At 48.3% G+C, this 27,529-nt stretch overlaps 1 protein-coding gene across 1 annotated transcript; it reads right to left on the bottom strand.

The window, feature by feature from the left end:
• Positions 1 to 677: 677 nt before the first annotated feature.
• Positions 678 to 27,402, bottom strand: LOC119925749 (kinesin family binding protein). Its single transcript, XM_038744162.1, has 7 exons — positions 26,882 to 27,402; positions 15,254 to 15,352; positions 12,070 to 12,149; positions 11,803 to 11,986; positions 6,190 to 6,274; positions 3,961 to 4,070; positions 678 to 1,765 (listed from the first exon to the last, which is right to left on the bottom strand). The coding sequence occupies exons 1-7, from the start codon at positions 27,335 to 27,337 to the stop codon at positions 770 to 772; spliced, it is 2,010 nt and encodes a 669-aa protein (XP_038600090.1). The 5' UTR covers positions 27,338 to 27,402; the 3' UTR covers positions 678 to 769.
• Between the last annotated feature and the right edge of the window lie 127 nt (positions 27,403 to 27,529).

Genomic DNA, 27,529 nt, shown 5'->3' with positions numbered 1-27,529 from the left:
TCAATCAATCAATCAACCGTATTTATTGAGCGCTTACTGCGTGCAGAGCACTGGACTAAGCTCTTGGAAAGTACAGGTTGGCAACATACGGAGACGGTCCCTACCCAGTACTCGTGGTATTTGTTAAGCGCTTACTACGCGTCAGGCACTTTGACTATTAAGTTCCAAGCACCTCAAGCAGAGGTGTTCGAAGACCGACGACGACCCATTCGTGCCACCCAAATTAAGAGGCTTAGTACGAGGAAGAAATAAGCGTTCAGGCAAGGCCGTTTATTACTAAATCCCTAACACGTGTTTCAAGGCAGACGAGCCCCTCGACGGCAGACGGAATAAATACGGGGGTCGGTCACGTGGCTTCCAGTGCGGCAACGCCGGCTGTCAGGAGACTCGCAAGCAAATTAAGACGGACGAGCCCCTCGACGGCACACAGAATAAATACGGGGGTCGGCTATGTGGCTTTTAGTGCGGCAACGCCGGTTGTCACAAGGGAATTAAGTAGACAGGAAGGCAGACAATTTCTGGCGTCTTCTACGACGCAAAAGACAGCTGGGGGGGGGGGGGGTCCGGTTCCGCCGTTTCGACCGTCACCTCCCCGTGCGCCGGCCGCCCACCGCCGAGTCCCTCCTCGTCGCCGATGCTTCCAACGCGGCCCCGCGACCTCGTTCCGGGAACCGGATCCGGATGCGAGGGAATCGGGCGGGAAAGATCGGCTTGGAACCGGGGCGCGCGCCCAAGCGCGGGTTGAGTTCGCCTCCGGGCGCCATCCCCGTCACTGGGGGCGGAGGGCTTCCCCCGGCGCGGCCGCTAAAGGCGAGGGCCCGCCCGGCCGGGGGGACGGAGGGTCGGCCGGCGGCGGGGCGCTTCCCGGCGGGGGAAGGCGGGGGGTTGGGGCGAGAGGGGCCAGCTTGGCTCGGAGCCTCTCCATCCTGGCGGGAAGGAGGCCGACCATCTCCCTGCTGAGCTCCAGCTCCGTCCGCACGGCCGGGACGGCCTCCGGGTGCTTCTCGCAGTAGTCGACCAGGGCCGCGTAGTGGGCCAGGGACGTCTGCAGGTTCTCCAGCTCCCTGCGGCCCTCGCCGGGGATCAGCTTGCCGTAGAGGCGGGCCATGTGGAACCTGGCCACCATGGCGGGGCGGAGGACGTCCTCCTCCAGCCGCTCGGGGAAGGCCCGGTCGGGGCCCCGCAGGGAATCGAGGAACAGCTGGTAGTACCCGATGGCCGCCCGGGCCAGGGCATTGATCTTCTTCACCGCGCGGGGGGCCGGCTCGGCCAGCCGCTCGGCCAGCGCCACTTTCAGGTCCATCATCTCGTAGGAGGTCTCGGCCAGCTCGAACTGGAGCTGCCGGACCACGAGGAGGTAATACCGGGGGTTCAGCTCGGCGCTGAGGGGCTCCAGCATGTCGACGCGGCGCTTGTGCATCTTGCACCGCCGCTCGTAGTCGGCCTCGAAGAACGCCAGCGCCTTAAATAAGGCGCTGTGGTCCTGGACGACCTCGATGTGATCGGTCACGTGCCCGTCGACCTGGAAGTACTCTTTCGCCTCGGCCACGTAGTTCTGGCCCACTAGGAACACCTCCCGGGCTTCTTCAAAATCTAAAGGGCTCGCGCAGCTCACCTTCTCCTCCAGGGCCATGATGGAGTCCCGCACGTCGCTGGTGCCGAACAGGACGGCCCGTTTCCGGCCGCTCTCTCTCGCGTCCTCCTCGCTTTTCCTCCGCGCTCTGAGCTCGCCCTGCTTGTCGGGATCCAGTTCCCCGATGTTGTCCTGCAACGAAAGTGAGACGGAGGGAGCCGGACGCTTCAGAGAGGCGCCTGAACGAAGAGCCGGACAAATGAACCCCCGGCCGCGGCCCCGGGAGGCGGTGAACGCGGACCCTTTTACGAGCCTCCTTACGCGACGGCTTAGAAACGCGCTAAAGGACGGCGAAAATCAACTGCCTGGATGAACCCGGGAAGTCGCGCGTCGATCCACGGTATCCGCGGAGCACTCATTCGAGGCAGAGCACTGTTCTAAGAGCGTGGGAGGGTTCGATAAGGCAGAATTATCAGCAGGCACAATCCCCGACCGTGAGTTTACAGGCTAGACGGGGAGACGGACGTTAATAGGAATAGTCGGTAATAAATAATTTAAAAATATATGCATTAGTGCAATGGGGCTGGGGGGTGACTATCAAACGTCCAAAGGTCACAGATCCAAGCGCGTGACTGCTTAGTCTGTATTACTGTATGCTCCCAAGGGCTTAGTGCAGTGCTCCTGCACTAAATTTATTCTATTTATTTTGTTTTGTTAGTATGTTTGGTTTTGTTCTCCGTCTCCCCCTTTTAGACTGCGAGCCCGCTGTTGGGTAGGGACTGTCTCTATATGTTACCAATTTGTACTTCCCAAGCGCTTAGTACAGTGCTCTGCACATAGTAAGCGCTCAATAAATACGATTGATGATGATGATGCTCCGCACATAATAATAATGATGTGATGATGATGATGCTCCGCACATATTAATAATAACGATAGCATTTGTTAGACTGTGAGCCCACTGTTGGGTAGGGACTGTCTCTACGTGTTGCCAATTTGTACTTCCCAAGCGCTTAGTACAGTGCTCTGCACATAGTAAGCGCTCAATAAATACGATTGATGATGATTTGTTAAGCGCTTACTATGTGCAAAGCGCTGTTCCAAGCGCTGGGGAGGATACAAATTGATCAGGCTGTCCCACGGGGGGCTCAGAGTCTTGATCCCCATTTTACAGATGAGGTCACTGAGGCCCACCGAATAATAATAATAATGATAATTACGGTATTTGTTAAGTGCTTACTATGTGCAAAGCACTGAGGCCCAGAGAATAATAACAATAATTATGGTATTTGTTAAGTGCTTACTATGTGCAAAGCACTGTTCTAAGCACTGGGGAGGTTACAAGGTGATCATATCATCCCATGTGAGGCTCACAGTCTTAATCCCCATTTTCCAGATGAGGGAACCGAGGCCCAGAGAAGTGAAGGGACTTGCCCAAAGTCAAAGAGCTGACAGGTGGCGGAGCCGGGATTTGAACCCACGACCTCTGACTCCTAAACCCGTGCTCTTTCCACCGAGCCACGCTGCTTCTCGCGGCTCGGTAAGTAAGGGACATACTAAGTGCTCAATAAATACTACTGACTGATTGATAGGAATCCGCGGTGATAAAAAATGGACTCTGTTGGGTCAGACGTGAGAGTGATAAAAGCAAAAAAAATCTTTTAACAAAAATCTTCGGTAGCAGAGGCCCCAGGTTCTAATCCCGCCTCTACCGCTTGTCTGCTGTGTGACCCTGGGCAACTCATTAGGCAGTTGGCTAACTGAAGTAGCTGAGCTACCGAAATACACAAGGCCAACTTCCGTGGTTCGGCCGAGAAGTGGAAAGTGAAACTCGTCCCGTTTCACGAGGCTCTTTCTAGGGGCCCTTTCATTTTCCAATCGGCGTTTTTCAAGAGCGCAGTGCGAATTCTGCTCATCGGACAGAGGTTTAGCCCAACTGCCCACGGAAGGTGCCCGGTAAACGCCGTCCGTCGACGGCCAGATCGGACGGCGCGGGACCCGACGTGCCAAGTGAGCTACGGGTGAGCCAGACCAGCAAAGGAGTTGCGTTTTTAACTGCCGATTATATCCGTCCACCCGTGTTGCTTTCTTTTTTCCAGTCCTTGGGATCTTTACTCACTCCTGCACTGGTGAAAAACAAAAAAAAATCTGTGGTCTTTTCAGCTATTCCACAAGGCCCTCTTGGCAGTTAAGTTGGATTTTACCCCATACAGGCCACAGGTCTGTGAAACGTTGCGAAACTGAAATGCAAGAAACATCCTGATCATTTCAGGGCTCCAAGTCCTGATTTTTAAGCGGCCGTCGCTGGTGAAGGAAAAAGAAATTCCCCAATTTTGTGCTGTCATCCATTCTGCACTATTACATGAAATGGGGGGACGTCGCATTACCTCAAGAGACTTCCGAGCGCTCTGCAGGAGGTTCAAGCAGTACTTAATCCAGCATCTTGCAATTTCAGCCTTTCTCTGGCAGAGATTCTGCTGATCTTCTTCTGTCTGGGCTGTCGAAGCATACGAAACGGCACGTCTTTTAGCATGAAACGGCACAACTAAAACGGAAGGCGCTCGCTTTCAGACTTCTAAAATTCAACTCTAGGAACCGGTGGCATTACTTTGTTTTACTGAACGGGAAAGATGATCAGTTTTTAGCTGCAAACCCAAGTTTCCCCGACTTCAAAAATCAACGCTTGTCTTCCCACCTTCAAATGGGATTACTATTTCTGGAGTGAATATGGGTTCGGAAATGTAATTAATTAATGGCTCTCAGTTCCCTCATCTGTGAAATGGGGATTAAGACTGTGAGCCCCACGTGGGATTAGCTGACCTGTCCCCCGGCACTTAGTACAGCGCCTGGCGCGTAGCGCTTAACGAACACCGTTAAAAAGAAAATGCAAATGATGAATTTAAAGAGAAACAATATCTTACGTCGCTTAAATGTGCCTTGGTCCGTTTTGTAAAAGCGTATGAGCTCATTTTAATGCTATAATTAATTAATATAATGAATGTAATTAAGACACCATTCCCAAGGGACTTGAACAAACCACACTAAATTAGTACCCCGCCACCTGACCAGAGCCTAAAAAGCTAAATGATAATAATAATGATGGCATTTGTTAAGCGCTTACTATGTGCAAAGCGCCGTTCTAAGCGCTGGGGAGGATTCAAGGTTGTCCCACGTGGGGCACCCAGTCTTCATCCCCGTTTTACAGATGAGGTCACTGAGGCCCAGGGAAGCCAAGTGACTTGCCCGAAGTCACACAGCTATCGGCGGAGTCGGGATTTGAACCCATGACCTCTGACTCTCCACCCTGAGCTCTTTCCATTGAGCCACGCTGCTTCTCTCCGGCCGTTTTATCAAATACCAGGCAAGAATGAACTCCAACAACTTACAGCTTAATTACAGTTAATTACAGTTAAGTTACAGTTAATTTTCTTAACCCATTTTATGGATATTTGATTTCCTCTTTTCTAAAGCTGTTCTTTTCGGGTGCTGGTCCTTAGGGATCAAGTAGCTCGTAGGCCCCTCACAGCTACACAATATGGGATCGTTTATCCTACATTATAGAATTAAAACGAGCTCATACGCTTTTACAAAACGGACCATTTAAGCGACGTAATATACTGTTCCTCTTTAAATCCTTCACTTGTATTTTTTTTTTAACGGTATTTGTTAAGCGCTACGCGCCAGGCGCTGTACTAAGTGCCGGGGGACAGGTCAGCTAACCCCACGCGGGGCTCACAGTCTTAATCCCCATTTTACAGATGAGGGAACTGAGAGCCAGGGAAATTAAGTGACTCGTCCAAGGTCACAAAGCAGACTTGTGGCGGAGCCAGGATCAGAACTCAAGTCCTTCAAACTCCCAGGCGCGTGCTCTATCCACTAGGCCATACCGCTTCAAAGGCACACTCGCAAAATTTTGAAACCTCAAGAGGATGTGTAAGCGGGACGGGAAGCAGCGTGGCTTGGTGGAAAGAACCCGGGCTTGGGAGTCAGAGGTCACGAGTTCTAATCCCGGCTCCGCCACATGTCTGCTGTGTGATCTTGGGCAAGTCACTTCACTTCTCTGAGCCTCAGTTACCTCATCTATAAAATGGGGATTAAGACTGTGAGCCCCACGTGGGACAACCTGATCACTCTGTATCCCCCCAAGTGCTTAGAACAGTGCTTTGCACATAGTAAGAGCTTAACAAATGCCAACATTATTATTATTATCTTGGGCAAGTCACTTCACTTCTCTGAGCCTCACTTACCTCATCTATAAAATGGGGAGGAAGACCGTGAGCCCCACGTGGGACAACCTGATCACCTCGTATCCTCCCCAGCGCCTTGAACGGTGCTTTGCACATAGTAAGCGCTTAATAAATGCCACCATTACTATCATGTGTAAGAAAGCATGAAATGCGTGAGGTTTGAAACTCTAAAGGAGTTGGAACTAACCAAACCCGGGAGATTCGCCGAAATTCAATACAGGCTTCAAGGAAAAGAAGCACTTACCCCTGAAGTCGCCATGGATTAACATTCACTTTGAAGGCCAAAAGATATTTTTAAACTTACACAGTAGATCCATTAATTTCAAAGCTATATTTTTAAAAAATAAAATAGAGGCCCTGGCGACTCACGGCTTTCCCCAGACGGACTTTGTTCAGTCTGACTGAAGATGACGCTGGCGGCTGACAGGCAGTGCCTGGACTCCATAAAGCATTGCTGTGGAAAAAGGACACAGGAATCAGGCAACTAATATCTCCGCTTTAGCATCACACAGGCACCGTAAAAGCGGCGATGGAAGAAAATGAACACAAAACACCAATAAGGGGTTCACCAACACCCCCTCACAGTCTCAGGAACGCAGGCTACCTTCAATACGGATGCTCACTCAATCAGTCGGGCTTACCGGGCACTAAGCACTGTACTAATCAGTCAATCAATCGTATTTACTGAGCGCTTACAGTGTGCAGAGCACTGTACTAAGCCCCTGGGAAGTACAAGCTGGCAACATATAGAGACGGTCCCTACCCAACAGTGGGTCCACAGTCTAGAAGGGGGACAACTTGTACTTCCCAAGCGCTTAGTACAGTGCTCTGCACACAGTAAGCGCTCAGTAAATACGATTGATGATTGATGATGAGACACAAAACAAAACATACTAACAAAATAAAATAGACATGTACAAGTAAAATAAGTAAATAAATAGAGCAATAAATACGTACGAAGCGTTGGGAGAGACCAACGACAACAATTTAACAGACACATTCCCTGCCCGCAATGAGCTCTGCAGCGAAGAGATACTACAGCTCCAAAAGCGTTAATATAAGAGAAGCCGCGTGGCTCAGTGGAGAGAGCCCGGGCCTTGGGGTCAGAGGTCATGGGTTCAAATCCCGGCTCCGCCACTTGTCGGCTGTGTGACTCTGGGCAAGTCGCTTCACTTCCCTGTGCCTCAGTTCCCTCATCTGGAAAAGGGGGATTAAGACTGGGAGCCCCCCGTGGGACAACCTGATCGCCTTGGAACCTCCCCAGCCGGCTTAGAACAGTGCTTTGCACATAGTAAGCGCTTAATAAATGCCATCATTATTATTATTATTATTAGCAGCTCATCGAGGGGTTGAATCGAGCAATCGTGTTTACTGAGCACCTGCAGTATGCAGAACACTGAACGCCTAGGCGAGCGCAAGAGGATTTGTATACAGGCTCCGTGTCTTTGGAGATTTTACGGTCAAGCAGGGGAACGGACGCTGAAATAAACTACAGGCGGGAGGAAGGAGAAGAATAATATGTGTACATCTGAGGTGTACACGTGGGCTACAGGACGTTGGGAGAGCTTAAGTGCTTACGAGGCAGAGAAGTGCTGAATTGGAAGAGGCGGTTGGGGGGACGGGACGCCCCAAAATAACTGGGGGATGTGATTTCTGAAGGGTTTTAAAGGTGTGATCCGTCAGCTACGAAGGGAGAAGGCCCCTCCCTTTGTTCCAGGCAGGCCATGAGAAGAGGCTGGTGGCTAGAAATGTCACGGAGGAGAACCAAACCAAACCGAAAAAACCACAGGATTGATCTACCCCCCACCAGCGAAGAATTTGGGACCGAGGGAAAAATCAGAGGGGGAAAAAAACCAAACACTTTTTTAATTTCGACAGTGGTACATTTCTCCGGGAAAATAGCCGCCAAGAGGAAATAGCGCACCAGGCTCTGAAAGTTGACACAAAAAGGAAAAGAGGAAGGGACTTCACTGGTAGTAAACCTTAATCGGGGGAAGCCCTCTTCTTTCCTTGAGATTCAAATCTGGGCAGTGGGCAGGAAAATTTGGGAGACAGACAACACAACAAAACAAGTAGACAGGCATCGATAGCATCAAAATAAATAGTATTATGTATACACATCATTAATCAGATAAATAGAATAATAAATATGTACAAATATACACAAGTGCTGTGGGGTGGGGAGGAGGAGCACAGGAAAAGGGGGCTCAGCCTGGGAAGGCCTCCTGGAGGAGGTGAGTGAGGAGTTTTTGCTTCATGCGAAGGTTGCTAGGCAACCACTGGAGATTTTTGAGGAGGGGGGTGACATTCATTCATTCAATCGTATTTATTGAGCGCTTACTGTGTGCAGAGCACTGGACTAAGCGCTTGGGAAGTCCAAGTTGGCAACATATAGAGACGGTCCCTACTCAACAGCAGGCTCACAGTCTAGAAGGAAGGTGCGGCGGGGGGAGACACATGACATGCCCGGAGAGTTTCTGTAGAAAGATAATCCAGGCAGCAGAGTGAAGTGTAGACTGAAGCGGGAAGAATTCTACCCACATAGAGAAGCAGCGTGGCTCAGTGGAAAGAGCCCGGGCTTGGGAGCCCAAGGTCATGGGTTCGGATCCCAGCTCTGCCACTGTCAGCTGTGTGACTTTGGGCAAGTCACTTCTCGGGGCCTCAGTTCCCTCATCTGGAAAATGGGGATTAAGACTGTGAGACCCCCCCCGTGGGACAACCTGACCAACGTGGAACCTCCCAGCGCTGAGGACAGTGCTTTGCACATAGTAAGCGCTTAATAAATGCCATCACGATGATGAAGAAATACCTTAAAAAAAAATGCTCCCTAACTCTTGCGTTCCAGGCCTAATGCATAGTGAAAATATGCACTCAGGGAGCCCACTGTTGGGTAGGGACTGTCTCTATATGTTGCCAACTTGTACTTCCCAAGCGCTTAGTACAGTGCTCTGCACAGTAAGCACTCAATATGATTGATTGATTGTACTTCCCAAGGGCTTAGTACAGTGCTCTGCACACAGTAAGCACTCAATAAATACGATTGATTGATTGATTGAGAATGTAATGTATTTAGGATAGTGTCCATTCTCCCCCTCCTCCCCTTCTTCATCCCCCCAGCCTTACCTCCTTCCCTTCCCCACAGCACCTGTATATATGTATATATGTTTGTATGTGTTTATTACTCTATTTATTTTACTTGTACATATTTATTCTACTTATTTTGTTAATATGTTTTGTTCTCTGTCTCCCCTTTCTAGACGGTGAGCCCACTGTTGGGTAGGGACCGTCGCTATACGTTGCCGACTTGTACCTCCCAAGCGCTTAGTCCAGTGCTCTGCACACAGTAAGCACTCCATAAATACGACAATGAATAAATGAATGACTGGAGATGAAATTTCACAAGTGAAAGGTAGTAGGGATAACAATCAGGAACTGGTTCAATACGGAAACTGAACCTTAGGAATCAGACGAAAACGGGAGACGGTTTAGTAACGATTATAATGATGATTCTTCAGCTCCTTGCGCTCACTGATTATTGTAATCTGCTCCTTTTTTAGGCCTAGATAATAGCCTAACCTTCCAGCATCGTAATGAGAGGCTCTTCTAAAATGCCACGGTAAACAAAGGCACACTAACGATGCTGAACTCTGCATTTAACTATTTAATATCGAAAGAACATCAGAACCCGTACTCTCCGGCGCGCTCAGCTCCGGGCTTCGCGCACGGTAAATTCTCAATAAATACGACCCAAGGCAGGACCCGTCGCTGCCAGCCGTGACCATTTGAAACGGAAATCTGAAATCCCATCACGTTTCACGTCCAAGTGGCCCGAATTAAAAGGGCGAAATACGAGTGAGCCATCCTAACAAATTCCTGCCGACAAATGGTGGAGCAACAGTTTAATTCCCAATTGAATTTTTGAACTCAGATACCTGCAGCAACAGTTTAATTCCCAATTGAATTTCGGGGGGAACTCGGATACCCGCAGCAAAGCTGTGTGAATCGTGCGGAGACACGAAACGCCAGACCGCAGTTGTGAAACGTTCATTCGAAGAGTGAATGCCAAAGCAACACCTACGGCCTGAAAGAATTAAGGACTGGGAATGTGCGAGGGTGGAGCGCGAACAGAAAGGAGGATGCCGAGTTTACAGGGAAAAAAAGAAGCCGAGTAGGAGTACATCGAACGATCAGAAAACGCACGTTCAAAGAATGGGATGGAGACCACAAGCGGTGGCTCGATTAAAAGCTGATTAAAAGGAAAATAACTTGAAACATCACATGAAGACATTTATCAGACGGCTTCTGTTACGAAAGGTCTGATAAAAGCTATTATACTGCTGTTACCTAAAGAACATTACGTGACTACGGAGAGATGAGAAGTATGCTTATATTTCTTTAATATCAGGCATGCATGGTTACAGCTAGTTTTAGTCATAAGACTTGCTCATATTGATTACCTCCTCCAGGAGGCCTTCCCAGACTGAGCCCCTTCCTTCCTCTCCCCCTCGTCCCCCTCTCCATCCCCCCCATCTTACCTCCTTCCCTTCCCCACAGCACCTGTATATATGTATATATGTTTGTACAGATTTATTACTCTATTTATTTTACTTGTACATATTTATTCTATTTATTTTATTTTGTTAGTATGTTTGGTTTTGTTCTCTGTCTCCCCCTTTTAGACTGTGAGCCCACTGTTGGGTAGGGACTGTATCTATATGTTGCCAACTTGTACTTCCCAAGGGCTTAGTACAGTGCTCTGCACACAGTAAGCGCTCAATAAATACGACTGATGATGATGATGATGATCTCCAACTAAGATTACCCGGCACCTTTCCAGCCCCCCAACAGACCTCGTCTTTACATCATCATCATCATCAATTGTATTTATTGAGCGCTTACTGTGTGCAGAGCACTGTACTCTGCAAAACGCCCTTCAAAGGCCTTCAGGATCCGTCTCTCGAACGCATAATTCTGACCTCCGATGGCTTAGTGGGAGGAGCCTGGGCTTAGGAGTCAGAGGTCATGGGTTCGAATCCCAACTCGGCCGCTCACCAGCTGTGTGACTTTAGGCAAGTCACTTAACTTCCCTGGGCCTCAGTTCCCTCATCTGGAAAATGGGGATGAAGACTGTGAGCCCCACGTGGGGCACTCTGATTACCTTGCATCTACCAGTGCTTAGAACAGTGCTTTGCACATAGTAAGCTGTTAACAAATACCGACATTATATTTCCCTCTCCATCCCCCTCATCTTTCCTCCTTCCCTTCATCATCAATCGTATTTATTGAGCGCTTACTGTGTGCAGAGCACTGTACTAAGCGCTTCCCTTCCCCACAGCACCTGTATATATGCATATGTTTGTACATATTTATTACTCTATTTATTTTACTTGTACATATCTATTCTATTTATTTTATTAGTATGTTTGGTTTCGTTCTCCGTCTCCCCCTTTCAGACCGTGAGCCCACTGTTGGGTAGGGACTGTCTCTATACGTTGCCAACTTGGACTTCCCGAGCGCTTAGTCCGGTGCCCTGCACACAGTAAGCGCTCAATAAATACGATTGATTGATGATTGATTGATTCATTCAGTCGTATTTCTTGAGCGCTTACTGTGTGCAGAGCACCAGACTAAGCGCTTGGGGAAGTAGTAAGCGCTTAATAAATGCCATTAAAAAAAAAAAAGTACAAGTTGGCAACATATTTATGACGTAAGAGGAGGGCGAGGAAGTGGCGTCCAGCGGACGGTTCCCGGCATCGTGTCAGGACACACGCCGGGTCACGCCCGGCTTTTAACGCCGTAACAGCCCGCTGCTGGGTCTTTGTGTTGCCAACTTGTACTTCCCAAGCGCTTAGTCCAGTGCTCTGCACCCAGCAAGCGCTCAATAAATACGACTGATTGATTGATTGATAACAGCGACTGCGGATCCCCGCTTTCCGGACCACAACCTGGGACTCACACAGGTCGGACGGCACAGGCGCGTACCTCGTTGAGATAGTACTGCGACAGGGTAGCGGCGTTGATAGCCCACTCCACCGGATGGTAGCCACCGGACTCCAGCTGGCGCTTAAGGGTGGTGTGACAATACTGGGCCGCCTTCTCCGTCATATTCAGGTGCTGGTAGACCTGGGCTAAGTAGTACAGGGTATGGGTGTGGGCCTTCTCAAACCTGCAAAGAACGGCACCTCTTCATTTAATTCGTACGTCTCCTCCCGGTCCCCGGCGGACGCGGACACCGGGCGAGGCGGCTACCTTTTGGATCGCTCCTGCTCGGAGAGCTGCTCCTCTTCGGGCAGAAAGTGCTCGGTGGGGTCCAGGGGAGGGCTTCCGATCTGCAACGAGACAAAGCCCGAACCGTCGGTTGTGGGGGCGACGGCCGGAGGGGTGGCGGAACACAACCTCGGCGTTTCCTCAAGTTAACGGTACTCGGGGAAAAAGATGTGAAGTCTTTTATTTAAAAAAAAAAAAAACACAAAAACACGAATACCACTTACTCCTCCAGTTAACGGGCACGGTACTCGGAGAAAAAGATATGAAGTCTTTTTAAATACCACTTACCGCAATTTCACTTCATCGCAACCTGTATTGATGGCGATGGTTAATTGGCACATTCATCGTATCTATTGAGCGCTTACTGTGTGCAGAGCACTGGACTAAGAGAAGCAGCGTGGCTCAGCGGGAAGAGCCCGGGCTTTGGAGTCAGAGGTCATCGGTTCAAACCCCGGCTCCGCCAATTGTTAGCTGTGTGACTTTGGGCAAGTCACTTCACTTCTCTGGGCCTCAGTTCCCTCATCTGTAAAATGGGGATTAAGACTGTGAGCCCCCCGTGGAACAATCTGATCACCTTGTAACCTCCCCAGGGCTTAGAACAGTGCTTTGCACAAAGTAAGCGCTTAATAAATGCCATTATTATTATTATTATTATTATTATTATTATTATTATTTGCACTAGAGGCAGCTAAGAGTGTTAGCTAAAAGTGTTAGTTAAACTCTAAGAGTGTTTAACCAACATCTAGGGTTTGAAAAGTATCTGCATTTCTGAATTCACCGAAAGAAGGAGTCTGCCCCGAAGGCAAATCTCCACAGATTTTACTCCACGGCCCAGTCGACAATATAAAAGGCTCCCCGATGTACATACGGGACGAGGATGTTTAAAGCACTGCTTCATAAACAGTAGAAAAAAAAATAAATCATCAATCGTATTTATTGAGCGCTTACTGTGTGCAGAGCACTGTACTAAGCGCTTATAAATGGCCTTTCTCTCTAAACTGTAAGCTCACTGTGAGCAGGGAGCGTGTCTACCAACTCTGTCAGATTATAATCTCCCAAATACTTAAGGAGATCTAATTTCTTGAGTGCTTATCGCGTGCAGAGCACTGTACAAAGCACTTGGGAGGGTACGCCATTACAACATAATATAAACGCGATCGATCTTCTAGACTGTGAGCCCACTGTTGGGTAGGGACTGTCTCTATGTGTTGCCAACTTGTACTTCCCAAGCGCCTAGTACGGTGCTCTGCACACAGTAAGCACTCAATAAATACGATTGATTGATTGATCGTCTCAAAGAACGCTACTCCCACTTAGTTCTACTGTATTTTATGGTACAGAGTGCGCAAGGGATTCTCTGAATGACCCGCTCACTCAAAGGTACAGTCTGTCAGTACTCGACCCAAAAAGTCTTCCATCAAGTACCTACCAAACACACCGTCTTATTTGCCAATCAATGCTTCCATATGAGCGGTAGGTTACCTAAAACAGATTTTTCACTAAAACGGTCTCAATGTGATACTTTTCCCTCCTCCTGCCCTCCCTCAGTTTTCCTTCTGCCGAGAGGTACAGTCACGCGTTTGACCCAAAAGGTTTTCCATCAAGTACCTACCAAACACACCGTCTTATTTGCCAGTCAATGCTTCCATATGAGCAGTGGGTTACCTAAAACAGACTTCACTAAAACAGTCTTAATGTGATACTTTTCCTTCTTCCCTCCCTCCGTCAGTTTTCCTTCTGCCGAGAGGTACAGTCGCGCGTTCGACCCAAAAAGTTTTCCGTCAAGTATCTACCTAATACACAGTCTTTTCAATGCTTCCATAGGAGCGGTAGGTTACCTAAAACAGATTTCACTAAAACAGTCTCACTGTGATACTTTTCCCTCTTCCCGCCCTCCCTCAGTTTTCCTTCTGCCGAGAGGTACAGTCCCGCGTTCGACCCAAAAAGTTTTCCATCAAGTATCTACCTAATACACAGTCTTTTCAATGCTTCCACATGAGCAGTAGGTTACCTAAAACAGATTTTTCACTAAAACAGTCTCAATGTGATACTTTTCCTTCTTCCCTCCCTCCCTCAGTTTTCCTTCTGCCGAGAGGTACAGTCACGTGTTCGACCCAAAACGTTTTCCATCAAGTATCTACCTAATACAGTCTTTTCAATGCTTCCATATGAGCGGTAGGTTACCTAAAACAGTCTTAATGTGATACTTTTCCCTCTTCCCTCCCTCCGTCAGTTTTCCTTCTGCAGAGAGGTACAGTCACACGTTCGACCTAAAAAGTTTTCCATCAAGTATCTACCAAACACACCGTCTTATTTGCCAATCAACGCTTCCATACGAGCGGTAGGTTACCTAAAACAGATTTCACTAAAACAGTCTCAATGTGATACTTTTCCTTCTTCCCTCCCTCCCTCAGTTTTCCTTTTGCCGAGAGGTACGGTCAGGCGTTCAACCCAAAAAGTTTTCCATCAAGTATCTACCTAATACACAGTCTTTTCAATGCTTCCATATGAGCCGTAGGTTACCTAAAACAGATTTAACTAAAACAGTCTTAACGTGATACTCTTCCCTCTTCCCGCCCTCCCTCAGTTTTCCTTCTGCCGAGAGGTACAGCCCCGCGTTCGACCCAAAAAGTTTTCCAACAGGTATCATCAATCGTATTCATTGAGCGCTTACTGTGTGCAGAGCACCGCACTAAGCGCTTGGGAAGTACAAATTGGCAACATACAGAGACAGTCCCTGCCCAACAGTGGGCTCACAGTCTAAAAGAAAAAAATAATAATGATAATATTATAATAATAATAGCATTTGTTAATATTATTAATATTGATAATATTAATAATAATAATTAATAATAATAATAATAGTATCTACCAAACACACCATCTTATTTGCCAATCAGCGCTTCCATACGAGCGGTAGGTTACCTAAAACAGATTTCACTACAACAGTCTCACCGTGATACTTTTCCCTCTTCCCGCCCGCCCTCCCTCAGTTTTCCTTCTGCCGAATCGCAGATTCCCCGCAGAAACCAACCTCGATTTTTCCAACTTCAAGCCTTCCGGGCTCATCGGCTCTTCAGGACGCGGCCCTTAAAGACGCTGTCAGCACTTCTCACCAACCCAGGGGACCCACCTCCAACTTGAGGCCCAAAAGGGAGCACCCTACCTCTTTCGTGTACTGCTTGTACAACGCCTCGGCTGACTCTAGGTAGGTCTGGCCTCTTTCCATTTCGCCTCGGTCACACCAGAGGATTCCCAGGTTGTTCTAGGAGGCAAAAAGGAGAAATCGACATTACAGGGTGAGGATTAAGGCGGGAGGTTACTGTCGCTCATGTAGCGTTAGTTTTATCAAGCGCTTAGTACGCACAGTAAGCGCTCAATAAATACGATTGAATGAACGAATCAATTAAAAAAGTAGCGTCCGTGTCCTCTTTATTTTAGCCTAGGGATCTCATTAGAGCGCCTGGTTTGGACGATTAACTGCTTTTACACGGAACGAAAGAGAAGCTAAGAAAGCGGTATGTTTTTTTTTTATGGTGTTGGTTAAGCGGTTCCTTGGTGCCGAGCACTGTTCTAAGTGCTGGGATAGATACAGGAAGCAGCGTGGCTCGTTCATTCATTCATTCATTCAATCGTACTTATTGAGCGCTTACTGTGTGCAGAGCACTGGACTAAGCGCTTGGGAAGAACAAGTTGGCAACACAGAGAGACGGTCCCTACCCTACAGTGGGCTCACAGGCTCAGTGGGAAGAGCCCGGGCTTGGGAGCCAGAGGTCATGGGTTCAAATCCCGGCTCTGCCGATTGTCAGCTGGGTGACTTTGGGCAAGCCACTTCACTTCTCTGGGCCTCAGTGATCTCATCTGTGAAATGGGGATGAAGACTGTGAGTCCCCCGTGGGACAACCTGATCCCCTTGTAACCTCCCCAGCGCTTAGAACAGTGCTTTGCACATAGTAAGTGCTTAATAAATGCCATCATCATCATCATACAGGAAGCAGCTTGGCCACTTCATTCATTCATTCAATTGTATTTATTGAGCGCTTACTGTGTGCAGAGCACTGTACTAAGCGCTTGGGAAGTACAAGTTGGCAACATAGAGAGACGGTCCCTACCCAACAGTGGGCTCACAGGCTCAGTGGAAAGAACCCGGGCTTGGGAGCCAGAGGTCATGGGTTCAAATCCCGGCTCCGCCGATTGTCAGCTGGGTGACTTTGGGCAAGTCACTTCACTTCTCTGGGCCTCAGTTCCCTCATCTGTAAAATGGGGATGAAGACTGTGAGTCCCCCGTGGGACAACCTGATCACCTTGTAACCTCCCCAGCGCTTAGAACAGTGCTTGGCACATAGTAAGCGCTTAATAAATGCCATCATCATCATCATACAGGAAGCAGCGTGGCTACTTCATTCATTCATTCACTCAATCGTATTTATTGAGCGCTTACTGTGTGCAGAGCACTGTACTAAGCGCTTGGGAAGTACAAGTTGGCAACATAGAGAGACGGTCCCTACCCAACAGCGGGCTCACAGGCTCAGTGGAAAGAACCCGGGCTTGGGAGCCAGACGTCATGGGTTCCAATCCCGGCTCCGCCGCTTGTCGGCTGTGTGACTTTGGACAAGTCACTTCACTTCTCTGGGCCTCAGTTGCCTCATCTGTACAATGGGGATGAAGACTGTGAGCCCCACCTGGGACAACATGATCAACTTGCATCCCCCCAGCGCTTAGAACAGCGCTTGGCTCCTCACCGGGCCTCGTTCTCGCCTGTCCCGCCATCGACCCCCGGCCCACGTCCTCCCCCTGGCCCGGAATGCCCTCCCTCCCAACATCCGCCAAGCTCGCTCTCTTCCTCCCTTCAAATCCCTACTGAGAGCTCACCTCCTCCAGGAGGCCTTCCCACACTGAGCCCCCTTTTTCCTCTCCTCCTTCCCCTCCCCACAGCACCTGTATAGATGTTTGTACAGATTTATTACTCTATTTTACTTGCACATATTGACTATTCTACTTATTTTGTTAATGATGTGCATCTAGCTTTAATTCTATTTGTTCTGACGATTTTGACACCCGTCTACCGTGTTTTGTTTTGGTGTCCGTCTCCCCCTTCTAGACCGTGAGCCCGTCATTGCGGAGGGACCGTCTCTATATGTTGCCGACTTGGACTTCCCAAGCGCTTAGTACAGTGCTCTGCACCCAGTCAGTGCTCAATCACTTCGATTGGCTGAATGAATGATTCTCTCTGTTGCTGACTTGTCCTCTCCCAAGCGCTTAGTCCAGTGCTCTGCAATCAGCGCTCAATCAATACGATGGAATGAATGAATGAATGACTGTTTCTCTCTGTGGCCCAACTGTCCTCTCCCAAGCGTTTAGTCCAGTGCTCTGCACACAGTCAGCGCTCAATCAATTCGCCTGGTTGAATGAATGATTGTCTCTCTTTCTTGTCCAATTGTCCTTCCCAAGCGCTTAGTCCGGGGCTCTGCACCCAGTCAGCGCTCAATCAATACAATACAGAAGCAGCGTGGCTCGGTGGAAAGAGCCCGGGCTTTGGAGTCGGAGGTCATGGGTTCAAATCCCGGCTCCGCCACTTGTCAGCTGGGTGACTTTGGGCGAGTCACTTCACTTCTCTGGGCCTCAGCTGCCTCATCTGGAAAATGGGGATGAAGACTGGGAGCCCCCCGTGGGACCACCTCATCACCTTGTAACCTCCCCAGCGCTTATAACGGTGCTTGGCACATAGTAGGTGCTTCATATATGCCGTCATTATTATTAATGATGGAAGCGAACCCAGGCCCCCTGCCCCCCCAGGGTGGGTGAGGGCGGCCCCTGGCATAGTGGAAAGAGCATAAGCTTGGGAGTCAGAGGTCATGGGTTCTAATCCCGACTCTGCCACTGATCAGCTGGGTGAGTTTGGGCAAGTCACTTCACTTCTCTGAATGGGGATGAAGACTGGGAGCCCCCCATGGGACCACCTCATCACCTTGGAACAGTGCTTGGCACATAGTAAGCGCTTAACAAATACCATTATTATTATTGTTATTAAAATAGGGCTGAAAACCGTGAGCCCTCCATGGGACAACCTGATCACCCTGTAACCACTCCAGCACTTAGAGCAGTGCTTGGCACATAGTAAATGCTTAACAAATACCATTATTATTATTATAATAAAAATGGGGATGAAGACTGTGAACTCCCCCGTGGGACGACCTGATCACCTTGTAACCCCCTCCTCAGCGATTAGAACAGTGCTTGGCACATAGTAAGCACTTAAACGCCATTATTATTATTATTAAAATGGGGATGAAGACTGTGAGCCCACCATGGGACCACCTGATCACCTTGTAACTTCCCAGCGCTTAGAACACTCCTTTGCACATAGTAAGCGCTTAACAAATACCATTATTATTACTATTATTAAAATGCGGATGAAGACTGTGAGCCCCCATGGGAAGACTTGATCACCTTGTAACCTCCCCAGTGCTTAGAACAGGGCTTGGCACATAGTAAGCGCTTAACAAATACCATTATTATTATTATTATTTTAAAAATGGGGATGAAGACTGTGAGCCCCCCTGGGACGACCTGATCACCACGTAACCTCCCCAGCGCTTAGAACAGTGCTTGGCACATGGTAAGCGCTTAACAAATACCATTATTATTATTTAAAAAATGGGGATGAAGACTGTGAGCCCCCCCGGGACAACCTGATCACCATGTAACCTCCCCAGTGCTTAGAACAGGGCTTGGCACACAGTAAGCACTTAACAAATACCATTATTTTTATTATGTATTATGTATAATAATTATGCATTATTATGTATTATCTTTTAGACTGTGAGCCCACTGTTGGGTAGGGACCGTCTCTATATGTTGCCAATTTGTACTTCCCAAGCGCTTAGTACAGTGCTCTGCACACAGTAAGCGCTCAATAAATACGACTGATTGATTGATTATTACTATTATTAAAATGGGGGTGAAGACTGTGAGCCCCCGAGGGACGACCTGATCACCTTGTAACCTCCCCAGCGCTTAGCACATAGTAAGCGCTTAACAAATACCATTATTATTATTATTATCATTATTAAAATGGGGATGAAGACTGTGAGCCCCCCCGGGATGACCTGATCACCTTGTAACCTCCCCAGCGCTTAGAACAGAGCTTGGCACACAGTAGGCACTTAACAAATACCAATATTATTATTATTACTATTATTAAAATGGGGATGAAGACTGTGAGCCCCCCGCCCCGGGACGATCTGATCACCTTGTAACCTCCCCATCGCTTAAAACAGAGCTTGGCACATAGTAAGCGCTTAACAAGTACCATTATTACTATTATTAAAATGGGGGATGAAGACTGTGAGCCCCCCCGGGGACGACCTGATCCCCTTGTAACCTCCCCAGCGCTTACAACAGTGCTTGGCACATAGTAAGCGCTTAAATACCGTTATTATTATTATTTTTAAAACGGGGATGAAGACTGTGAGCTCCCCCTGGGACGACCTGATCAACTTGTAGCCTCCCCAGCGCTTAGCACACAGTAAGCGCTTAACAGATACCATTATTATTATTATAAAAAAGGGGATGAAGACTGTGAGCCCCCCAGGACGACCTGATCACCTTGTAACCACCCCAGCGCTTAGCACAGAGTAAGCGCTTAACAAATACCATTACAATTAAAATGGGGATGAAGACTGTGAGCCCCACATGGGACGCCCTGATCATCTTGTAACCTCCCCAGCGCTTAGAACAGTGCTTGGCACATAGTAAGCGCTTAACAAATACCATTATTATCATCATTATTATTATTATTATTATGAAAAAGGGGATGAAGACTGTGAGCCCCCGAGGGACGACCTGATCACCCTGTAACCTCCCCAGCGCTTAGGACAGCATTTGGCACATAGTAAGCGCTTCACAAATACCATTATTATTATTATTATTATTATTATTATAAAAAAGGGGATGAAGACTGTGAGCCCCCCACGGGCCGACCTGATCTCCTTGTAACCCCCCCCCCCCACACACACAGCGCTCAGAACAGAGCTTGGCACATAGTGAGCGCTCATAAATTAGTGAGTGCGGCTTCGGAGTCAGAGGTCATGGGTTCAAATCCCGGCTCCGCCACTTGTCAGCTGTGTGACTTTGGGCGAGCCACTTCACTTCTCTGGGCCTCAGTGACCTCATCTGTCAAATGGGGATGAAGCCTGTGAGCCCCCCGTGGGACAACCTGATCACCTTGTAACCTCCCCGGCGCTTAGAACAGTGCTTTGCACATAGTAAGCGCTTAATAAATGCCATTATTATTATTATTATTATTATTATAGTGATGATTAGTGATGACAGCGAAGCCCGGGCCCGGGCCTCCCCCGGGGGATCGGGCAGCACACGCGCTTAGTCCAGTGCTCCGCACACAGTAGGCGCTCAAAAAATACGACTCAGTGGAAAGGGCTTGGGCTTTGGAGTCAGAGGTCACGGGTTCAAATCCCGGCTCCTCCAACTGTCAGCTGTGTGACTTTGGGCGAGCCACTTGACTTCCCTGGGCCTCAGTTCCCTCATCTGTCAAATGGGGGATAAAGACTGTGAGCCCCCCATGGGACAACCTGATCACCTTGTAACCTCCCCAGCGTTTAAAACAGTGCTTTGCACACAGTAAGCGCTTAATCAATGCCATTATTATTATAGTGATGATTAGCGACGATAGCTCGGGCCGTGCCTCCCCCGGGCGCGGGGGGGGGGGGGGGGGGGGTCAGGGGCATTCATTCATTCAATCGTATTTATTGAGCACTTATTATGTGCAGAGCACTGTACTAAGCGCTTAGGAAGTACAAGTTGGCAACATCTAGAGACGGTCCCTCCCCAACAGTGGGCTCACAGTCTAGAAGGGGGAGACAGAGAATCAATCAATCGTATTTATTGAGCACTTGCTGTGTGCAGAGCACTGGACTAAGCGCTTGGGAAGTACAAGTTGGCAACAAAACAGAACATATTAAGAAAATAAAATTCATTCAGTCGTCTTTATGGAGCGCTCCCTGCGTGCAGAGTGCTGGACTAAGCGCTTGGGAAGTCCAAGTTGGCAACAAAACAAAACATATTAACAAAAAAATCATTCATTCATTGTCGCATTTATTGAGCGCTTGCTGCATGCAGAGCACTGTACTAAGCGCTTGGGAAGTCCAAGTTGGCAACAGAACATATTAAGAAAATAAAACTCATTCATTGTCGATTTATTGAGCGCTTACTGCGGGCAGAGAGCGGGACTAAGCGCTTGGGAAGGACAAGTTGGCAACAAAACAAAACATATTAACAAAATAAAATTCATTCATTCAGTCGTCTTTATTGAGCGCTCACTGCGTGCACAGCACTGGACTAAGCGCTTGGGAAGTACAAGTTGGCAACAAAGCAAAACATATTAAACAAAATAAAATTCATTCATTCAGCCGCATTTATTGAGCGCTCACTGCGTGCAGTTCACTGGACTATGCGCTTGGGAAGTACAAGTTGGCAACAGAAATTATTAAGAAAATAAAATTCATTCATTCAGTCGTCTTTATTGAGCGCTCACTGCGTGCAGAGCACTGTACTAAGAGCTTGGGATGGACAAGTTGGCAACAGAACACATTAAAAAAATAAAATTCATTCATTCAGTCGTCTTTATTGAGCCCTCCCTATGTGCAGAGCGCTGGACTAAGCGCTTGGGAAGTACAAGTTGGCAACATAACAAAAATTCATTCATTCATTCAGCCGTCTTTACTGAGCTCTCCCTGCGTGCAGAGCACTGGAATAAGCGCTTGGGAAGTCCGAGTTGGCAACAGAACAGATTAAGAAAATAAAATTCATTCATTCACATTAACAAAATAAAATTCATTCATTCAGTCGTCTTTATTGAGCGCTCACTGCGTGCAGAGCACTGGACTAAGCGCTTGGGAAGTACCAGCTGGCAACAGAACAGATTAAGGAAATAAAATTCATTCATTCAGTCGTCTTTATTGGGCGCTCACTGCGTGCCGAGCACTGGACTAAGTGCTTGGGAAGGACAAGTTGGCAACAGAACGTATTAAGAAAATAAAATTCAGTCGTCTTTATTGAGCGCTCACTGCGTGCAGAGCACTGGACTAAGCGCTTGGGAAGTCCAAGTTGGCAACAAAACAAAACATATTAAGAAAATAAAATTCATTCATTCAGTCAGTCGCATTTATTGAGTGCTCACTGCCTGCAGAGCACTGGACTAAGCGCTTGGGAAGTCCAAGTTGGCAACAGAACATATTAAGAAAATAAAATTCATTCCTTCATATTAACAAAATAAAATTCATTCATTTAGTCGTCTTTATTGAGCGCTCCCTGCGTGCAGAGCGCTGGACTAAGCGCTTGGGAAGTCCAAGTTGGCAACAGAACAGATTAAGAAAATAAAATTCATTCATTCATATTAACAAAATAAAATTCATTCATTCAGTCGCCTTTATTGAGCGCTCCCTGCGTGCAGAGCACTGGACTAAGCGCTTGGGAAGTCCAAACTAGCAACAGAACAGATTAAGAAAATAAAATTCATTCATTCATATTAACAAAATAAAATTCATTCATTCAGCCGTCTTTATTGAGCGCTCCCTGCGTGCAGAGCGCTGGACTAAGCGCTTGGGAAGTCCAAGTCGTCAACAGAACAGACTAAGAAAATAAAATTCATTCATTCATTCGGTCGTCTTTATGGGGCGCTCCCTGCGTGCAGAGCACTGGACTAAGCGCTTGGGAAGTCCAAGTTGGCAACAAACCACATTACGAAAATAAAATTCATTCATTCATATTAACAAAATAAAATTCATTCATTCAGTCGTCTTTACTGAGCGCTCCCTGCGTGCAGAGCGCTGGACTAAGCGCTTGGGAAGTCCAAGTTGGCAACAGAACAGATTAAGAAAATAAAATTCATTCATTCATATTAACAAAATAAAATTCATTCATTCATATTAACAAAATAAAATTCATTCATTCAGTCATCTTTATGGAGCGCTCCCTGCGGGCAGAGCGCTGGACTAAGCGCTTGGGAAGTCCAAGTTGGCAACAGAACAGATTAAGAAGATAAAATTTATTCATTCATTCAGTCGCATTTATTGAGCGCTCCCTGTGTGCAGAGCGCTGGACTAAGCGCTTGGGAAGTCCAAGTTGGCAACAAACCATATTAAGAAAATAAAATTCATTCATTCAGCTGTCTTTACGAAGCGCTCGCTGTGTGCAGAGCACTGGACTAAACGCTTGGGAAGTCCAAGTTGGCAACAGAACAGATTAAGAAAATAAAATTCATTCATTCATATTAAGAAAATAAAATTCATTCATTCATATTAACAAAATAAAATTCATTCATTCATATTAACAAAATAAAACTCATTCATTCAGTCATCTTTATTGAGCGCTCCTTGCTTGCAGAGCTCTGGACTAAGCGCTTGGTAAGTCCAAGTTGGCAACAAACCATATTAGGAAAATAAAATTCACTCATTCATTCAGTCGCATTTATTGAGTGCTCACTGTGGGCAGAGCACTGTACTAAGCGCTTGGGAAGTACAAGCGGCAACATAACATATTAACAAAATAAAATTCATTCATTCATTCAGTCGTCTTTATTGAGCGCTCCCTGTGTGCAGAGCGCTGGACTAAGCGCTTGGGAAGTACAAGTTGGCAACATAAAATAAAATTCATTCAGTCATTTATTGAGCGCTCCCTGCGTGCAGAGCACTGGGCTAAGCGCTTGGGAAGTCCAAGCTGGCAACAGAACGTATTAAGAAAATAAAATTCATTCATTCATATTAACAAAATAAAATTCATTCATTCAGTCGTCTTTATTGAGCGCTCCCTGCGTGCAGAGCGCTGGACTAAGCGCTTGGGAAGTCCAAGTCGGCAACAGAACAGATTAAGAAAATTCATTCATATTAACAAAACTCATTCATTCATTCAGTCGTCTTTATTGAGCGCTCACTGCGTGCACAGCACTGTACTAAGCGCCTGGGATGTCCAAGTTGGCAACAGAACATATTAAGAAAATAAAATTCATTCCTTCATATTAACAAAATAAAATTCATTCATTCAGTCGTCTTTATTGAGCGCTCCGTGCGTGCAGAGCGCTGGACTAAGCGCTTGGGAAGTCCAAGTTGGCAACGGAACAGATTAAGAAAAATTCATTCATTCATTCAGTCGCCTTTATTGAGCGCTCCCTGCGTGCAGAGCCCTGGACTAAGCGGTTGGTCGAGTGGTCGGCAGACAGTAGGCGCCCAATAGATGGGAGACTGAATGAATAATAATAATAATAATAATAATGATGGCATTTATTAGGCGCTTACTATGTGCAAAGCATTGTTCTAAACACTGGGGAGAGATACAAGGTAATCAAGTTGTCCCACGTGGGGTTCACAGACTTAATCCCCATTTTCCAGCTGAGGGAACTGAGGCCCAGAGAACAATAATAATAATAATGATGGCATTTATTAAGCGCTATGTGCAAAGCACTGTTCTAAGCGCTGGGGAGTTTACAAGGTGATCAGGTTGTCCCACGGGGGGCTCACAGTCTTCATCCCCATTTTCCAGCTGAGGGAACTGAGGCCCAGAGAATAATAATAATAATGGCATTTATTAAGCACTTACTATGTGCAAAGCACTGTTCTAAGCGCTGGGGAGGTTACAAGGTGATCAGGTTGTCCCACGTGGGGCTCACAGACTTAATCCCCATTTTCCAGCTGAGGGAACTGAGGCCCAGAGAATAATAATAATAATAATGATGGCATTTATTAAGCACTTACTATGTGCAAAGCACTGTTCTAAGCACTGGGGAGGTTACAAGGTGATGAGGTTGTCCCACGGGTGGCTCACAGTCTTCATCCCCATTTTCCAGCTGAGGGAACTGAGGCCCAGAGAATAATAATAATAATAATGATGGCATTTATTAAGCACTTACTATGTGCAAAGCACTGTTCTAAGCGCTGGGGAGGTTACAAGGTGATGAGGTTGTCCCACGGGTGGCTCACAGTCTTCATCCCCATTTTCCAGCTGAGGGAACTGAGGCCCAGAGAAGTGAAGTGACTTGCCCAAAGTCACCCAGCTGACAAGTGGCGGGGCCGGGATTTGAACCCGCGACCTCTGACTCCCAAGCCCGGACGGCAGGCGCCCAATAGATAGGCCTGAGGGCGGGAGTGAAGGAGGGAGGGCCCGTACCTGCAGCATGGCTCAGTGGGAAGAGCCCGGGCTTTGGAGTCAGAGGTCGTGGGTTCAAATCCCGGCTCCGCCACTTGTCAGCTGGGTGACTCTGGGCAAGTCGCTTCGCTTCTCTGGGCCTCAGTGACCTCGTCTGGAAAATGGGGATGAAGACTGTGAGCTCCATGTGGGACCACCTGATGACCGTGTATCCACCCCAGCACTTAGAACAGTGCTTGGCACACAGTAAGCGCTTAACAAACACCATCATTATTATTCTTGTATAATAATACAATATTATAACATTGTATTGTAACAATAACTATACTATCAATATATAACATATTACATAGAAGTGTTTTAGAGAAGCAGCGTGGCTCAGTGGAAAGGGGCCGGGCTTTGGAGTCGGAGGTCGCGGGTTCGAATCCCGGCTCCGCCGATTGTCAGCTGGGTGACTCTGGGCAGGTCGCTTCGCTTCTGTGGGCCTCAGTGACCTCGTCTGGAAAATGGGGATGAAGGCTGGGAGCCCCGAGTGGGACCACCTGATGACCGTGTATCCCCCCCAGCACTTAGAACAGTGCTTGGCACACAGTAAGCGCTTAACAAATACCATCATTATTACTGTATAATAATACAACATTATATTATAACATTGTATTGTAACAATAATTATACTATCAATACATATTACATATAAGTGTTTTAGAGAAGCAGCGTGGCTCAGTGAAAAGGGGCCGGGCTTTGGAGTCGGAGGTCGCGGGTTCAAATCCCGGCTCCGCCGCCTGTCAGCTGGGGGACTCTGGGCAAGTCGCTTCGCTTCTCTGGGCCTCAGTGACCTCGTCTGGGAAATGGGGATGAAGACTGGGAGCCCCATGTGGGACCACCTGATGACCGTGTATCCCCCCCAGCACTTAGAACAGTGCTTGGCACACAGTAAGCGCTTAACAAACACCATCATTATTACTCTTGTATAATAATACAATATTATAACATTGTATTGTAATAATAATTATACTATCAATATATAGCATGTTACATAGAAGTGTTTTAGAGAAGCAGCGTGGCTCAGTGGAAAGGGGCCGGGCTTTGGAGTCGGAGGTCGCGGGTTCGAATCCCGGCTCCGCCGATTGTCAGCTGGGTGACTCTGGGCAGGTCGCTTCGCTTCTGTGGGCCTCAGTGACCTCGTCTGGGAAATGGGGATGAAGACTGGGAGCCCCAAGTGGGACCACCTGATGACCGTGTATCCTCCGCAGCGCTTAGAACAGCGCTTGGCACACAGTAAGCGCTTAACAAACACCATCATTATTACTCTTGTATAATAATACAATATTATAACATTGTATTGTAATAATAATTACACTATCAATACGTAACATATTACATATAAGTGTTTTAGAGAAGCAGCGTGGCTCAGTGAAAAGGGGCCGGGCTTTGGAGTCGGAGGTCGCGGGTTCAAATCCCGGCCCCGCCGATTGTCAGCTGGGTGACTCTGGGCAGGTCGCTTCGCTTCTCTGGGCCTCAGTGACCTCGTCTGGAAAATGGGGATGAAGACTGGGAGCCCCGAGTGGGACCACCTGATCACCTTGTGATCTCCGCAGCGCTTAGAACAGCGCTTGGCACATGCCACGGCGATTACCTGGGCGTGCACGGCGATGGCGGCGCCGAGCGGGTGCAGCCTGTGGGGAGGGCGCAGCAGGCGGAGGCAGTTTCGGAGATGCTCCTCCCCGGCCGACGGCTCCTCCGTGTCCGTGTGGTTCAGGCCCAGCTGCAGCTCCACCGCCGACAGACGGGCCGCCCGCAGCAATCCCGGACCGCTTCCTGGAGGAGGAGGCGGCGGAGGAGGGCGGCGGGCCGGGGCCTGCACTTCCGCCCGGGCCTCCTCACGGTCGTCGTCGTCGTCGCCATGGTGACGGTTCGGGCTCGGGGTCTCGTGCGGGCCCAGCAGCGCCCTGACGTCCCGCAGCAGGTCCCGGGCGCGGTACTTGGAGCGGTAGGGCTCGGTGTCCGGGTCCCGCTGGCACTCCACCTCCGACAGGGTCAACGACGCCCGAAATTTCTCACAGGCGGCGGCCCACTGCGCCTCGCCCGCCATGGCGGACGACCCCGGGCCGCTCCGGACCGGACGCGCATGCGCAGGCACACTCCGCCGCGCGGTTATACGGCCGCCCGCGCATGCGCAGGCACACTCCCCCTCGCTCGCTACGGCGCCGCACCCCGCCCGCGCATGCGCTGGCCCACTGCTTCGCTCGTTCTAGTGCCGCTTACAACGCGCATGCGCCGGCCC

This window comes from Tachyglossus aculeatus, chromosome 3, assembly GCF_015852505.1.
Source record: "Tachyglossus aculeatus isolate mTacAcu1 chromosome 3, mTacAcu1.pri, whole genome shotgun sequence".
Classification (NCBI taxonomy): domain Eukaryota; kingdom Metazoa; phylum Chordata; class Mammalia; order Monotremata; family Tachyglossidae; genus Tachyglossus; species Tachyglossus aculeatus.
This window is presented reverse-complemented; position numbering and strand designations above follow the sequence as displayed.